This window comes from Accipiter gentilis, chromosome 32 (assembly GCF_929443795.1).
Source record: "Accipiter gentilis chromosome 32, bAccGen1.1, whole genome shotgun sequence".
Lineage (NCBI taxonomy): Eukaryota > Metazoa > Chordata > Aves > Accipitriformes > Accipitridae > Astur > Astur gentilis.
The window spans coordinates 3,505,539-3,521,305 of NC_064911.1; the positions used below are offsets into that span (position 1 = coordinate 3,505,539).

The following is a 15,767-nucleotide window of genomic DNA, read 5'->3' on the forward strand; positions in this document are numbered from 1 at the left end:
AGCTTGCTCCCAGGGGGAACTGCAAAAATCCAAAGAGAAAAGGGTATGTGGCCCAAGCAGCCGAGGAGGCTGGCAGAGCAGCCAGGTGCCGAGGGCTGCCCACCGCAGGATGGCTGACGCAGCCAGAGCCAACATCTCCCAAGTCACAAGCCAGCCTCGATGACCAAACCACGGCTTCCTGTCCATACCGTGAATGTGTTGCAACTCGATGGGTGTTTATACTCGTGAAGCACATCTCGGAGAAGGATGGGCCAGTAGCACTAAGCACAAGAGTTACAAGACAAATGCACACAAAGACAGAGCCCCTGTTTTGATGCAGGCCAGTGTCGTCACTAGCAAACTCCCACTGTGATGTGCCTGCGGCTGCACACAGGTATTTAGTTTGTCAGCAAGCCATAGACATGCTTCTTAAAGGAAACACCCAGTGCTCAGAGAAGCCACCCTAGGTGGTGCCAGCAGGACTCGAAGTAGGGTGTGACCCCACTTCAGTGCAGCACAGTCATGTGTCTTGGACTACACACATGCCATAATGTAAGCACATCAACAACCATCGAATAACACCCCCCCCCCGAAAAACATCAGGACCGCTTCCTCATGCTTGATGTTAATTACACTGAATTTCACAGCAGCTTTTGTTAAGAGTCTAGGCTATTGGTTTCTTCATCTGCAGCAACATACAACCCACAGGACACCGCAGACACCCATCTGGATAAACCCTTGTACACTTGCTCTGTACCTTTCAAGGAAACCCAGTAGTGCTTCCATTTCCTGCGCGCGGCCGACTCCACTTTCTTGTTCTTTTTGTGCACCAGGAAGTTTTTCACTGCCAGAGCGCCGGCTTTCCGTACCGTGCCCTGGGCAGCCGTCAGGAGGATGTCAGACTGCCCCGGGGAGCTGAGGGTGCCGCTGCTCTGCTCGTCGCTGAGGGCAGACCCGGCCTCCTCCAGGTTCTCGCTGTTGGTGGTGCTCATCTCCAGCTCCCGGCGGAAGTTCTCATAGACCCCCTGGCGAAGCCCATCGCCCGTCGAGCTGCTGCCGCTGTCGCTGCCGATGAAAGCCCGACTGGCTGTCGGGGAGTAACTTGAGTTGGTAGCATTGGAGCGTCTAGAAAGGAGGTCTGTGTCGGTGGCTGCTCCCTCGATCCCACTGTCGGTGAACTCGCTCCCCTCACCTGCGTTGACGTCCTAGTTGCAAGAGAGACACAGCATGAGATGAAGAGCCTGGCCAAGGCTGGCCTTCTGGAGACACTGACAGAACCCAAAATGCCCAAGTGGCACCACATCTCTTCACAACCCCATTTCGTCTGGCACTGGAAATCCCTCATCTCTTTTTCTTCTGAAGATGAACAACTGGAAGAAAAGGTAGGGTAGGCAGAACTTCCAGCATAGTTTAGGAAAGATCGGTCACACGCGCACACACACAACTTCAGGTGGTGCTTCTACAGCCCTAGTATTTTGGAATATAAGATGCAGCATCATCTGTTTACATTAAGCTAAGTTAACAGTGCTAAAGGTTTTGCAAAAGGAGAACATATGGTAGCAAAAACTGGCAGTGTCAAGAAAAGCAGCAATCAACCTACGCATTTTAAAAAGAAAACATTGATATTGTACATTCACACCTACAGCTGAAGATACATTTTAGACATCCCAAGATTGTAATTTGCAAATTATATAACTAAAAAGGTACTTTTTTTTCTCCTGAGAAGTTAACGTATTTGAGATTATTTCTGTTTTGTGTCACTTCTACATCACAAACCCTAATGATGGGCCAGAATCCCATGCTGATAGACCCTGCCAAAATAGTGCAACAACAGAAGACCCTTCCTGGTCCCCACCAACTTGCAGTTGAAAGCTCAGAAGAGACAAGAATATGGCCAGCTTGAGCAAGACGAGAAAGAACATGACCGAATTCAGGTTTCAAAGTCTTAGTGGCTCAGCTTGCCCCCTGCAACAAGGTTAGTGCCCAAAGGGGGCTAACCACTACAATCTCAGCACTCAAAGGCATCTGTGGCAGTTTTGGAAGGAGGACAAATAAAGGCTAAGACCTGTAAGTGGAGAGAAGTATCTTATGTTAGATACTCGAGAGAAGAGGGAGCCAGGGAAGACGATGCAAAGAGGTGAGAAATATGGCCAAAACAACAGGAATTTCAGCCTCTACCTCTCCTGCAAGAGCAGCTGGTGCTTGATTTACAAGTTTTTTAAAAAATGAGGAGACTCTGAAAAAAAGGTGGCAGAATGCAGTGTTTATTTTGGGAGAAAACAAGCTTCTAGGTGTTGGTTAAAGCACAAGTTTTCTATGCATCCAAGAGCAGCTCTGCGGAAACTGAGAAACCCTCCACCGAGCTCTGTTTGAAACCTTCCTCCGGTGGAGCAAGAGCTGGATGAGGAAACCTTAGGGGGAGGGGACGGGTGTTGCTGAATTCGACTAACTTTTAAGGCATTAATTTGTAACGGATGGGCTCGTTCTTTATAAAAGCTACCTCTCGAGGGAGACTTGGGAGTCCAGTTGGAAGAACAAGCACTTCCTTCCCCATGCAATAAGCACAGTTACCCTAGTCAGTTTGGTTGTTTAATGCAATACATAGTGATAGACAAGCTGTTCTGGACAGGACAATATTCCTCTACTCCCATCGCATGTGAATGAGCTGAGCAGGGCTTCCTGTAAGTGCAGTCATCAACCCATACAGAGCAGTTTTCACAACCATGTGTTTTTTTCTGCTGTTCCAATCCACTTGGTTTTTGCAAGCCAATTATCTTCCCATCTCTTGCAGCACAAGGAGGGATATCTGGAGAGGAGAACTGGTGCTGCTCAGAAACCGGTGTTTACAAAACACTGCCGCAAGCAAGTTTTTGCATTCCATCATGAAAAGCTGGATGGTGCAACTTCTGATGACAGTGCTCCATCTGAGACCCCATGCATCAGGGACCCAGGATTGGCACGGCCGCTTGACACTCACACTCCTGAGGCACTGCCTCTCTGCCAACATAAGCTACATTGGCATAAAACCAGAGCACCAAAGAACTGAACTGGATCCCCCGTGTTCACTGGAATAGTTATTCCTATACGATGACTGGGGTTTGCATTTGTCTTCTAGGGCCTTCTTCCTCCATAATTTTTTTAAAGGGAAGAAGCGTGTCACTCGTAGAGCATAAACAAATCTGCATTCTGCAATGAACATGGTGGCAACAGAAATTATTTGAGATTTTGAGATCTTTATTTTAGGTTAATGACTTAATAAATATACAATCTGTCTCAGAATTATTTTAGCCATGCAATATAAAAAGTGTAGATTCAATTCCAAAATTTTAGCCGATGTAACTTTTAGGAAGCATATCTCATGCTTTAACTAGAACTAGGCAGTTTAAAAAAATAAAGAGCTACTAAAACAGACCACCAACTTGAGGGAGATCGGATTTGTAGTTTTGCCAGCCAGTGTATGCATAAAACTTTCTTGGTGCTTTTTAGCAGATGGGAGTATTTTTTCAAAAACAGAAGTGCACCTAGAGATGTTCAAGCACAGCGCTGCAGTGCAGGCTCTGAAGGTTCCTTGTGCCCAGTGTGACACAGCCTTCTTCTTGTGTAACCTCGGTGAGACACAGCATTAATGGCCTCAGTTTCCCTGTCTGTAAATGGGGATTATACTCACTAACTGATAACATGGGCATAACAGCTTATTATTTATAAAAAAATTCAAGGATGGAAAACTCAGGAGTGAATGTTATATATGCTCATGAGCTTAAATAGTAACATTTTGCAAATTTCTTTATAATCTTTACCACAATGCAAGTGATAGGCTGGATGGGTCAAAAGATCTTTTCAGCATAATGCTGCAGCCCTGTCCCTAATCTCCCTCTGCTCCCTGCACTCCTTCTTCCTCTCTTAAACATCCTGTATCAAAGACTTCTTGCCAACTGATGCAAGGCCTTTGGTAGGAGGAGGGTCTGAGCATACAAAAGTCAGAACTGTTCAAAACCTACAGCCTGCTAATATTGTTCAAGCTCATGGATTATGAAATGTGGCATTGAGTGAGCTTAGCACTTTCGGAAGTCTGTTGTATGAGAAGATCAGTCTCGGGGTTAGTAGGGTTAAGAGCATTCATTGCACAGGTCTCTGACTTCTGAGCTCCTGCTGCAATGTCAGCTCGTTCTCATCGGAGGGTATCAAAAGCTCTCAAGAAGCAGCCGGCATCTGCTCTGGCTGTCTCACAGTGCTATAATCCACACACTAAAGGGCATTCAATTGAGAGTTCAGCAGAAAGTACAGAGGTTTAGTATAGTGCTTCTGTAGAAATGTGCCAAGGCCGAAGCGGTAACACTCCCAAGCCAAGCAACAAACCATAGCAGGGTTTGATGAACACATCACTGGGGGCACAGAAATACTCCTGTAAATTTTCAAACGAGGATGCTGAAACTTAAACATCCCAGGTCACACTGTGAGCAGCATGGCTGTTCGCTGATGAGATCAATGTGGATACACAGGCCCCTAGCTTTGGTGTCCAGCTTCAAAGTACCTGCTGACATGGCCACCACAGGCTACTGCCCAAAAGCAAAGCAAACATTGTGTAACCCTGATGAGAGCTATTTAAAAATTACTCACGTTTCCTGCTCATGTTCTCAAAGAGCCCCACAGGCAACAGCAAGGTCTCTCTCTTCCGAGGTAGACTTATTACCATCCCAGGTCCATGACGGGATATGCCACAGAGGCTTGCTAATGAAACAGGCATTTCACTCCTCAGCAGAAGGAGTTCCCAACCAAAGACTCTTGAGGCCAAGAGTGAACTGCAGACACGGCTCAGCCTTTACCCCTCTGACTCCTGCCCAGCATCCCTGCAGCTCTCCACCGGGATGCTGATGGCAGGCACATCAGGGGAGCTGGGAGACAGCTGAAGACTGCAGAATGCATGTTTCTGAAGCCCACAGTTTTGGACATTATACAGACATTATAACAAATCACCAGCACATCACTCTGGACTTGTAATTGCTATCATCTAGGGGCTCTGTTTTATTTCACTGGTTAAAACCCCCAGAAGTTTCTTTCAGCTCTGTGTAAGATTCAGGACACTGCACCGGATATTTTGCACCTCACCAGAGATCTTGTGGCTTGTATTTTAAGGCTGGCAAACAGCTGCCTCCACACAGAGGAATATTTTTGCCCGGAGAGACAATCCCAGGAACCAAATGCAAGACTGGAACTAAAATCTGTGCTGTCCCACTTAGCCTTCCCACTGGTGTTTACCTAGCTTTGGGCCTGGGAGGACAAGAGGGCAAAGCAAGAGGGAGGTGGAAATCATTAAATTGGTCACACCAAGTAGAAAGCATGTAGCAAAGAAAAGAAAGCGTATTTCCTCCAAGACAGAGAGATGGGGGAAGTCGTGGGAATAGCAGTTCTTGGCATTTTGCAAACACAACAGGTCTTAGTCCATAGAGACAACAAATTGAATAAAGAGGGGGCTTTGTCCCTTCAATTTAAGATTGCTTTGTGGAAAAGGGAGAAAGTTGCCTAAAGACCACTGGCTGAAGAAGGGAACTAAACAGGCTCCAGAGACTGTGCTGCACTGTGTGCCTTGATGGGGAGGTGGTAAGTAGTAGCACAGCTTCCACCAGGATCTGGGATCCCTGCTGCTGCTGAAGATGCCGGAGGAGCGGCACCATTTCTTACACTGGCAGTGCTACCGTATCGGTTGTAAATGCCTGGGGTTTATGAAAGGAAGTTCAGTAGACAGTAATGGAGGGAAAGAGGAGGGAAAGGTGGAATGTCCGATGCCAGAGAGATATGCCACAGAATGAGAAACCAGAGACGGACTGAATAGTGCCATTGTTACTGACAAGAACGCAGCGAGGCCCAGCAAGCAGGCCACGTGCCAGGACGGCTATAACAGCCCTAATAGCATTCAAGTGTAATGAAGTGGAATTATCACAGCCCCATCAAATGCAGAGAACAATTTAACTGATGAACCAATTGGGTAAAATATTAGTGAAAGTATTAGCAACCCACTTAAATGCATGTTTTTTCCTCACGTGAACACTGGCTTTCATGCGAAGCAAGCCAGTGGGGAATAAAGCTGTAATGCAGGCTACATCAAGCTAATGTACTTGGTGCTGTAGCTTTTGCATACTCAAATGATACTCATACCTCTATATGTCCCCTACAGCCACATTTGTTAAAAAATTCTTGCTAGATTTAGGAGATATACAGAAAAAACCCTTTTGCTTCAGAAAAAAGGTCTACCTTCAGCTAGCAAAAATACAGCAAAAAGTTTTGGGGCAGGTTCAGAGTGTCTTGAACATATTTGGTACTGGCCTCTGCTAGCAAAAGACCACTGGATGGGATAAGCCTTGCCCAACTCTCCAGCTCATGACTGAACACATTCAGAGCACTTGCAATAACGACGCACTTACCAAACTTCCCACCAACAGCCCTATTGAAATGGCATGGTGAATCAATTGTTTCTGCTTGACTGACAGCAGTGATTCATGGGCACTTTAGACACATGGGATTGATTTAGTAGGAAAACTCTTACTTCCCTAAGATAAACAGTCCCTTATGTGGTTAATACTTCTTTCTAAATCAACCATTAGATTAAAAGTACTCGTTAGTAAAAGGCAACCAAGTGGGGTTTTTTCTTGTAAGGGGCTCCCTCCAAGAGAATGCATATCCTCTGTTCCCCGTCCTGTTTAGCAACAGAGCAATAAGGTGTTCACATTCAGCAACAGCCTGAAATTGCACATAACCTGTCTGGTTGCTAGTTAGGCAAGCACCACAGAATACATTTAAAATACGTGGGTAAGCAGCCTGATGGTTTGCATGCTTTTATGTGCCTGGTGTCTCTTTGAAGCTCCTATGTTGAAACAGGTTGGCCTGATAAATTTTTCCTCTCTTTTCAGTACTAACTTTTGCCATCATTTGATGGTCAAGGTGGTCTGTTAAGGTATGACTTGCTCCAAATCAAAATAAAAACCTTTCTCCAGAGTAACGTGAACACCTGGTAATGAATGCATTAGAAGACGTATCTGTCTGAAAAAGAGTCAAAACATTCCAAGAAGCAAAGATAAATCATAAATTGCAGCTGAAACCTGAGTGGGAGAAATGGTTTTAAAGCTGCAGTGAAGAAACACAAAAGAAACTCCATAGCTCGTTCTGTCTGGGAGGAATACAGTCCTGAAGACTGTTAACAATCATACTGAATCGTGTCCACATAACTCACTGTAAAGTCAGAGGGATTATAATAATGACATGAAGGAGATCTGCTACCGCAGCAAGGAACAAAGCCCCTCAACCAGATGCTGGGACTCGATATGAAAGAAGGTTTTAAAGATACCTACAGGCCTGTGTACAACAGGACAGTATTATACGTGAAGGAGCAAGGATGCACCAGATTGACAGCAGGCTTTGGAGAACTAAACTGACAGCCACAAATCAACACAGGCCAACTGCAGTTTTCTGTTGGATTGTTTGGGTCTTGTTTACACCTCCTAGGAGGGTTCCCAAGTTGAGTGAGGTACAGTTACAAGCCAACTGCAATTTGTATGTGGATACCAGACTGAGATGCTGGGTTTGTTACCTCTGGGATTTCAAAGAGATCAGATACTGGTATGTACAAGCAGCATTGGTTCCTACTTCTGTGCACTCACTGTACTGGTGCAACAGTTCTTCAGATGTCTGAAAGAATCAAAATTTTTTTAAAAAAACCAACAAACCCTTATATGTGTTATTAAAGCTGCTCAGAGTGGTTTAATAAGCAAGCAGGTTTTGGCCAAGGTTCTCTGAAATCAAATTTATTCCCAACAAAAAAGGTACTAGCCCAGACCTCTAGATATTTCTCTTAGCACTAAGCTTCACTCTCATTATGAAAGGATGAATCACAGTCACAGGTTTCTGGGCAATAATCCCTGGGAAAGTCTTAAGGCATGGATTTCAATGGATTTTGGTTCCAGGATTCCTTTGTGAACTTGTCTTGGTGAATGCTGTACAGTGTAATTTGGCACCTTGGAAAACCAGACAAGGTACTGGGTGCCAGGCATCCAGAAGATACTCAAATATGGGAAGGAGATGTGCGTCCACTTTGCTCCTGTGGGTCAGGCAGTTAGCAAACACCAATGTATCAAGCATCCATCAACCCCATTGCCTTTGCAGGCAACTCTGCCTGATATATATGGCTGTTACCTCAGTATTACACTTGGCTCCTTTGCTCCATGTTAAGCTATCACGTTAGCTTGGTGCCTCTAACACAGGGGTTGGGAACATTTTGGTTCACTGATTCCCCAGACATTTTCCAGCTAATACATGGGCCCTTCCAAAAAAGATCTTCTCTGTAGACCACCATGCTTCCCCAAGGAGCCTGGTTTTCTTACCTGACTCGGATGCCTTAAAGGCAAATTATGGACCCACAGGGGCTCCTGCAGCAGTCAGGAAAGTACAACCCTGGACGACTTGCCAGCTGTGAGATAGAAAATGTTGAAAATGAAACTGTCCCCCATAAAGCTGCAGGGACAGCTTTACCCTTCTCTCCAAGGTACTGTGCAGAGCTCTTCATTGATTCAGGACAGTTGTGGCATCAGTTTCTGATCTGTTCATGTTCAGAAAGTTAGTTTTTGCTTCCCTCAGAGCTAAAGTATTGGGTAAAGGGAAGGGGAAGGATTTTTTGATTTTGCTTTTTAATAACATGAGAGAAATCCAAGCCTCTGAGAGAACACACAAAGGAAACAGCATGAAGCACTACTATGGGATCGGAGCACACCAGCTCTTCCCTGGCTTTAGCGCTGACTTTTAAGGGGTGCTAAAGTATATAATAACATGAATGAGAATCAATCCATAATCCAGCAAAGACTCTTGCAGTGTGGTCCCTGCACACGGCTTCCAACACCTGTGCAGATCTGGGGTGGACGCCCGCTTTCCATCCTCAGCAGTGGGAGGAAGTCTCAGTTGTTAAGCTCTGCAGTGTTTAATCCCTCTGTTCCCAAATGATATGCTGAGGACCCCCCAAAACTTACATCCCAATAGACCACCCAGCTGAAGAAAGTTTCTAGAGGGATTGAGCTAACTATAAACTAACACTAGCAGCGTAACTGTGCTTGAGTTAAACAAATGGCAACATGCCTAACCAAAATTCTTGAAGTAAAATACAGGGTTAGGTTACTTTTTGTTCGCCTGGTGCCAAGAAGAGGCAATTCTTCCTGAGAAATATAACAGAGCAGGTAGAAGTGAGGAAGGGGGAAAGCTGCTAGAACAGCAGCTCGAAATCAAAACATATCATCTAGGAGGTGTTCACCTGAACAACCACCTAACTTAAGGGAGCAGGGAAATGTCTGCCATCTGGGATGATGACTAGTCACAGGATCACATGCTGAAGCTCTCTGAAAAGAAATATTTCAATAGAGCACTTCACTGGAAAGGATCACTACTGCAAATTGCATCCATCTAAGTAAGCACAGCCCAGCAAACAAGCAGCTGGGGCAACCTGTGTGTGATTTTTAAGTGGAAAGTACTTGAAACTAAAAACATGCAGTGTATATAGCTTTACAGAGAATACAATTATTGCCAATGGTACAAGCACTTCAGATGTATAAATGACAAAGTCCTACTGTTTAAAGAAAACATGCCTGAATGGAGCTAGATCAGATATCAGGACTGCTGATTTGCTTAACATTGGCTTCAGACCAAACGCGAAGGAAGAAAAACAAATTAAGATCTTCAAAAGAGTATCAAAATATTTGCCAGGGAAGACCAAAACACTCATTTTCACATACTCCTTTCCCTGACAATATCGGGGCAGAGCTGCGTGCTCTGAAGGGATTGACTGCTATTTGCTTTAAAATATCCTGAATAGGCAATACCTGATCTAATCTCATCCATCTGGGAAGGGCAGCCTGGTGACAGAGCAGGGAAGACCTCTGAGTTTGGGTCTGAAGCCCTCCATTCAAGCTTTCCTCCAGGCTCATGCTGAATCCGCTTCTAGTTAGCCAGGCTATAAACAGCTCATTTGATATAGCCATTAAATGGGTCTGGTCATTCAGACCCACTGAGAGCAGCCACACCAGCAGCCAGCACAGCCCAAGATACGGATTCACAAACAGTTTACACTGGTGCAAGCTTGGGCTGCCACCAAAACGAGTGGTTACCCCTTCCCCCCCAAGCCCATTTCCACCCCTTCCTTTAACTTGGAGCCCTGTGGCTAGTAGCTGAAAACAGAGATGTTTGGTTTTAATAAGGTTGTTTGCCTGGAGGCTCAGCAAAGTGACCGGCTGACCAGTGCTCTTTGGTGGGATTTAGCCCCTTGAATCACCCAAGCCAAAACATCTGACCTCCAGTTTTTGGAGATTCGAAGCACAGCTCAGGCTATATCTGAGACCTTGGGAACAACCTCCATCTGAAAGGCTCTATGGAACGGCATGAACAGGGGCTCGAATCAGTGAGATGCACACTACTGCTGAAAACCAGTAACATCTTACTTTTAGGCATTCACTGAACTATGTGTGATTAATTATAATTTAGACTTTGTCTTTACTTCTTTCCTCGATTCCATCTGGATTCAAACAACTAAGATTAAAGGTCTGGGTCAATCTGATTAAGAATCATACTTAGATTGAAAATAGCTATGTTTTCCAGACTACAGACTGAGATGTACAGAATTACTTTAATAGGAGCAGAGCTTCAGCTGCTGAAGATACTCTGACTGGAAAATCGATGACCAAGGAGGGCTATAAGAGCACACTGTAAGGTCACAAGTGTTATGCAGAGACTGAACAGGATGCAGTTGAAGCCAGAAGCATAAAATTATTTCAGAAAAGAGAATTCACAGGGGCAGGTCAACCCGACAGTCTTGGATATGTTCCTTACTCAGGAACACTCAAATCGCTAATCTTCTGGCATCAGGAAGAATGCCCTAAAGGAAAGTTCACCCCGTACTATCCCAGATTCTTTCTTTCCTTTCCTGAGTGCTTGATATTTGGGGAACAAGGATGGTGCCTTCATGTGACTGACCCAGTGTGGTCCTTTTACATTTTGAGTTTATATCCTCTATGCCACAAAACCATTTGTGAAAAAGTTTTACACAACTTAAAAACAAGTATCAGCTCTCTGGAGTTTAGCCATCCTACAGAGCATAATGAAACACTATAACCTGTTATAAAATTCCCTGAGATGGTAAAAAAATAATATAAACTGGAAAGATATTCTAATTTTAGACTGGTTTCTCTGTACATCCTGTTCTAATTCCCACAAAAACCTTGGTTTCATCTCCTGCATATTCTGCAAAATTTTTTTATATAGGATTTTTTTTTTTTTAAGGCTTGAGATCCCAAATTCCTTCAGGCTACCTACAGATGCCTAAAAATAGTAATAAACTTGAAAATCAGACAAAAGGGGATTTCACGTGCCAAGGACATACTCTGGGGCTGGCGATGAAGGCAGCGCGGTTTCCAAGTCAGGCAGGCAGGAAGTTTGTTCACTCTCCCCCTGCTCAGTTTCAAAACAAACACTGGACTGGACACAGTAAAAAAACTTTACTTTCCCTGCAGACTTGAGGGACATCTTCTTGCTGCTCCTTCTCAAAAGTTATGTAAAAAACCTGGACTGCACCATTGTAATGCTAACACTGGAATTGAGTTTTCTGCAGGAAATCACAAATCGGGCCGTAAAGCTCAGAGAGCAATGAGCCACCCTTCTCGCATGTGAGTGGTTGACCATGTAGAAATGCTTTGGCCACTGTGTCTCCTTGGATTTTAATGCACACAGGAGTCATGCCATGCTCTAAATACTGCTTGTAAAACACCATCACTCCCCTAGAAAAGACGGTCCACCCATAGCTTCACACCTACTAGGAACTACACCTAACGTCTCCCCCACAAAGCAAATACCAGCACTGGAAGCCCATGGAGGTCTCTGGCTTTGATGGCCACTGCCATCATGACCTCGACCATCACAAAAACCAGAAGGGGAGGAGAAAGACCTGCAGGGCCAGAGCCAGCATCAGGCAGAGCTCGCTCATGGCAATCTGCAGCGGACAACCATGAACAGACACGCTGCTGGCACCATGGCCTGGCAAGAGGATTTTGCCACGTGACTAGAACTTCTTCTGTACGTGCTGGACGTCTTCACCTGACTGCCCTTGTAGTGGAGTTTGAAATGTCAAAACACATTCCTGCCCTACGTGAGGCTCTATCCCCCGTTTGATGGTCTAAAGAAAAGAGCAGTCAGAAATTATCCACAGAGGTAGAACACGGAATAAAGAGGTGGCACAATGGGCTTGGAAGTGGCACAAAACCCTGCCTCAAGGTTTCCATTCCCTAATTCCCCTCCTGAAACTTCAATTAGGGCTCATAGCAGCAGGGAAGCATGGGGTTACATTTGTCTCTGAACATCCACCAGGGAGAGGAGGAGGGAGTCTCCTGCAGGCAGGTGTTTAGCCATTTCACAAAATCTGGATCCCAACAAGCAGGTTGTAGGATACTGGGGATCTCACAACCCACAGTCAGAACAAGCTGTATCCGTCCGGATCTTGTCTCCCTTCAAGCAAAAATGGGTGAAAATGTCAGCCAATTAAGCTTTTTCCACCTACATCATCAGCACCAAAAGCCAAACATGATCCCAGCAGAGTTCTCTGGGAAGTCTCGCTTCAGCAGATCTGAACCCTTAATGTTAAAATGTTACGAAAAACAGAACTGCTGCGTGGGTGCCCCAAAGCCACCCTGTGAATATTAATCACTTGTGCACATTGAATGTAATTGTCTCTCCAGTATTAAAAAGCTCTCCTTCTCAATTAGCGGAAAGCAACTCCCACAGTTCAATTTAAGGTTTAAATTTGGAAGGGAGGGGGTTTTGGGGTTTTTTTTTTCTTTAATGTAAACCACATACTTGTAAAGAACCCATAGATAGGGCATTATAACAGAACAGGTACAGCTGTGATTCTGGCACCTCCTTTCTGTGACACATTCAAGGATGCATTTTTCCAGTAGCAGTGATCAGCACATCACAAAAATTACAGCTACTGACAATTTCTAATAAATTTAGCCCATACAGAAAATATGATGATGTACATGCGTGGAGTTGAACATGCACGTAACAGCGGATGGATTCAGGAATCAAACACAAGGGCACAAGCCCATTGCTGTGGTCTCAGACTTACCCTGCACTTGGTGTCTTCTGCTTTCAGGAACTTCTTTAGGAACTAGACTAGTCAAAAGATACTTACAAGTGACCATCAAGACCTTCCAGTACTTCTAGCACTAGGGCAGGTCAGACTAAAAAACCATGCAAATATCCCAGCTACAACTTTCCAAAAACTGAAAAAAAACCAATGGCAAATACAAACCCAAATTCTTGTGAGGATGGGCAACGGTGATCTGGGCAGAAACCTCCCTCCTAGCTATGAGGCTCAGTTAGGTGACTTTGAACAAAGGAGCTACCCTGTTAAATAACAAAGGTGCATTGGCCTGGAGGCCAACAGGGAAAACTGCGTCCAACACCATATTACACTTGGCCCTGCGTCACCTTTGTGTCATGCCCCTGTGGCCCTAAGACATAACTATTACTTTGTGGGATTGGGATGGGGGGAGGCAGTTCAAAAGGCTGGAAAAAACATGAAAGTTTTGCCTCAGTCCACTAAATTGTTTTTACAGCATGAAATGTTTTACAGCATGAGGACACACACGGCAGGCTCTGGGGCAATGCTCAAGGTGGTAATGAAGAGTGGGAAGGCCACTGAGAAAGTGTTGAAAGACTGAGAAGGGGAGAGAGAAACAAAATTTCCCAAACTCTGCCTAACTACCAGCTGGCACAGACCAACACAGTGCCAAGGAGCACATTAACAGCAAAGCAGTTAAGGCCATCAGCTCTACCCCTCAGCTTCCACCACCTCAGGTAGGGTAACCATCATGCTGTACTTCACAGCAGGCGTGTCGAGCAAAGATGAGCAAAGTGCTGAGATACTGTCAGACTGGGGACCTGGTACAGAGAGAGGTTGGTAGCTTCTGTCCTCTCATCCCACCTAATCAGGTTCACCAAGGAACTAGTCCTTTTACTTTGTGTGCAAATTTGGACTTCCTTTTCACTCTATCTATCAAACACATAATGATACTCATTTCCCTAAGCCTGCTAAAGGTAGGCTTGGGCTAACATGACTTCATTGCTGGCAAGTATCTTACTGTATGCTGCTAGGATTAAAGACTTGGAAGGAATTTTGACCTTTCCAAAGCTTTAATTTTGGTGAATTTATATGTGGTAATAATCACTGCTGAGACTCCTTATAGCCTCCGTCTCCAAGCTCAGGAGATACATCTAGTGAAACCAGCCCCACAAAGTGGTTTCCCTGGATATGGCTAAGGCGTCACAAAATGCTACGCAAATTTGTGACTTTCACAAAGTGCCTTAGAGGAATCTTCTTAATTCCAAGATAGGTACCAAGAAGAAAAACAAATACTTTGCTGTTCACCAGCGACACTGTTCTCTCTTAAATACACTTGAAAGAGGGCTAGAGGCAGCAGTGGCACCTAACAATCTCCATGAAAGCTGTTACGTTCAAGGCTGCCAAATAACATCCTTTTTTTTTGCTTGTTGTTGTTCTCTTGCTTTTTATCCTGCACTGTCTTGATGGAGCACCAAAGCGTTTTTGCGCTCACACCGTAAAAATACCTTCGAAAATAAAGAGCTGATTTTGAAGTACAAAGCTGCTGTTGTGGGACTCTGCAGCATCTGTTTTAGCATGTCATTTTTATATTTAGAAGCAACGTATCTCCAAAGATCAAGCACAGCCGGTAAGTCACTCAGCAACCCCTTCCCATCAGCTCTCACAAGTCAGCGCCAGCCGACAGGGGGGCACACGCTCCTCTCGCCCTCCAACAGCCCTCTGCACCTCTGCAGTCCCACACCTCCTCTGCGGCATGCCGCAACCTGCCTGACTTACGCTGCCCAGCCTGGTATCTCTAATGCTGGTGTCCTGCCAACAGCTCAGCTCAGCAGCAGGACGTGAGCCTGCCGGCCTCCGACCTTGATGCAACGTGCTGCTTTTTTCTTTTTCTGGGTCACATGGCGCAGCGTGTGTACGCTGCATGGCATATGTAGGAGAAACCACGCAATGAAATCAGGGGAGCTGCTGAAGCGTGTGATCTGGTGCACAGCTCTGACCTGCACCGTCAGGCTGTGCTGTGTCCCTCGGCCGTGTTTCTGAGCTGGTGCCCACAGCCAGAAAATAGTGCGTGTAAAAAACGCCACAGCCAGCATCTTCCATTAGGCAGCTAGACCACTGCTCTTAGAAGGTCCAGGAAGCCAGACAAATGAACTTAAAATGAGTGCAGTATGTACACAATGTATATGCCACACGGGGCTTGTACAGGTGAGCAGATTTGTAGCACCTTTTTCCCCTGCTCTATGAGTAGTCTGCCACTTAACTGTAAGCAGAATTGCTGTTTGCAGTGCAAGCCAGTGCTGTGTAACTCAATCAGGCAGAACACAGCCAAGAAAGGCAGAGCAAAACTTAATAAAGACCCAACAGCAGCAGTCAAAGCAAAGGTCACCAGGACTGGTGTTTGGAGCACAGGAGGGGCACCAGATAGAAAAGCTCATCTTGGCTCTGTGCTGTCTGGGAATGTTGAAAGGAATGATGTCCTCCTTGGCTAGGAGAAGCAGCATCTTCTCTACATGTCTACATCCTCCATCATTTTTCAGTTTACAGTGGGTGAGTGCCACAACTTGCAGGGCTAGCAGTCTCCTGCACGGGGACAGCACTGTTTCTGCGTAATGTTTTGCACAGATGTGAACCTCGGCTAATTAGA

The 15,767-nt window shown here is 45.3% G+C and overlaps 1 protein-coding gene across 9 annotated transcripts in view; it reads right to left on the reverse strand.

Annotated features, from left to right (window-relative positions):
* Nucleotides 1-15,767, reverse strand: part of TIAM1 (TIAM Rac1 associated GEF 1) — a 193,830-nt gene that overhangs the window by 66,999 nt on the left and 111,064 nt on the right. For all 9 annotated transcript variants that reach the window (XM_049835108.1, XM_049835102.1, XM_049835101.1 and 6 more), the window contains one exon: nt 737-1,184. In XM_049835108.1, the coding sequence (XP_049691065.1) occupies nt 737-1,184 (448 nt within the window). The remainder of the gene's footprint in view (nt 1-736; nt 1,185-15,767) is intronic.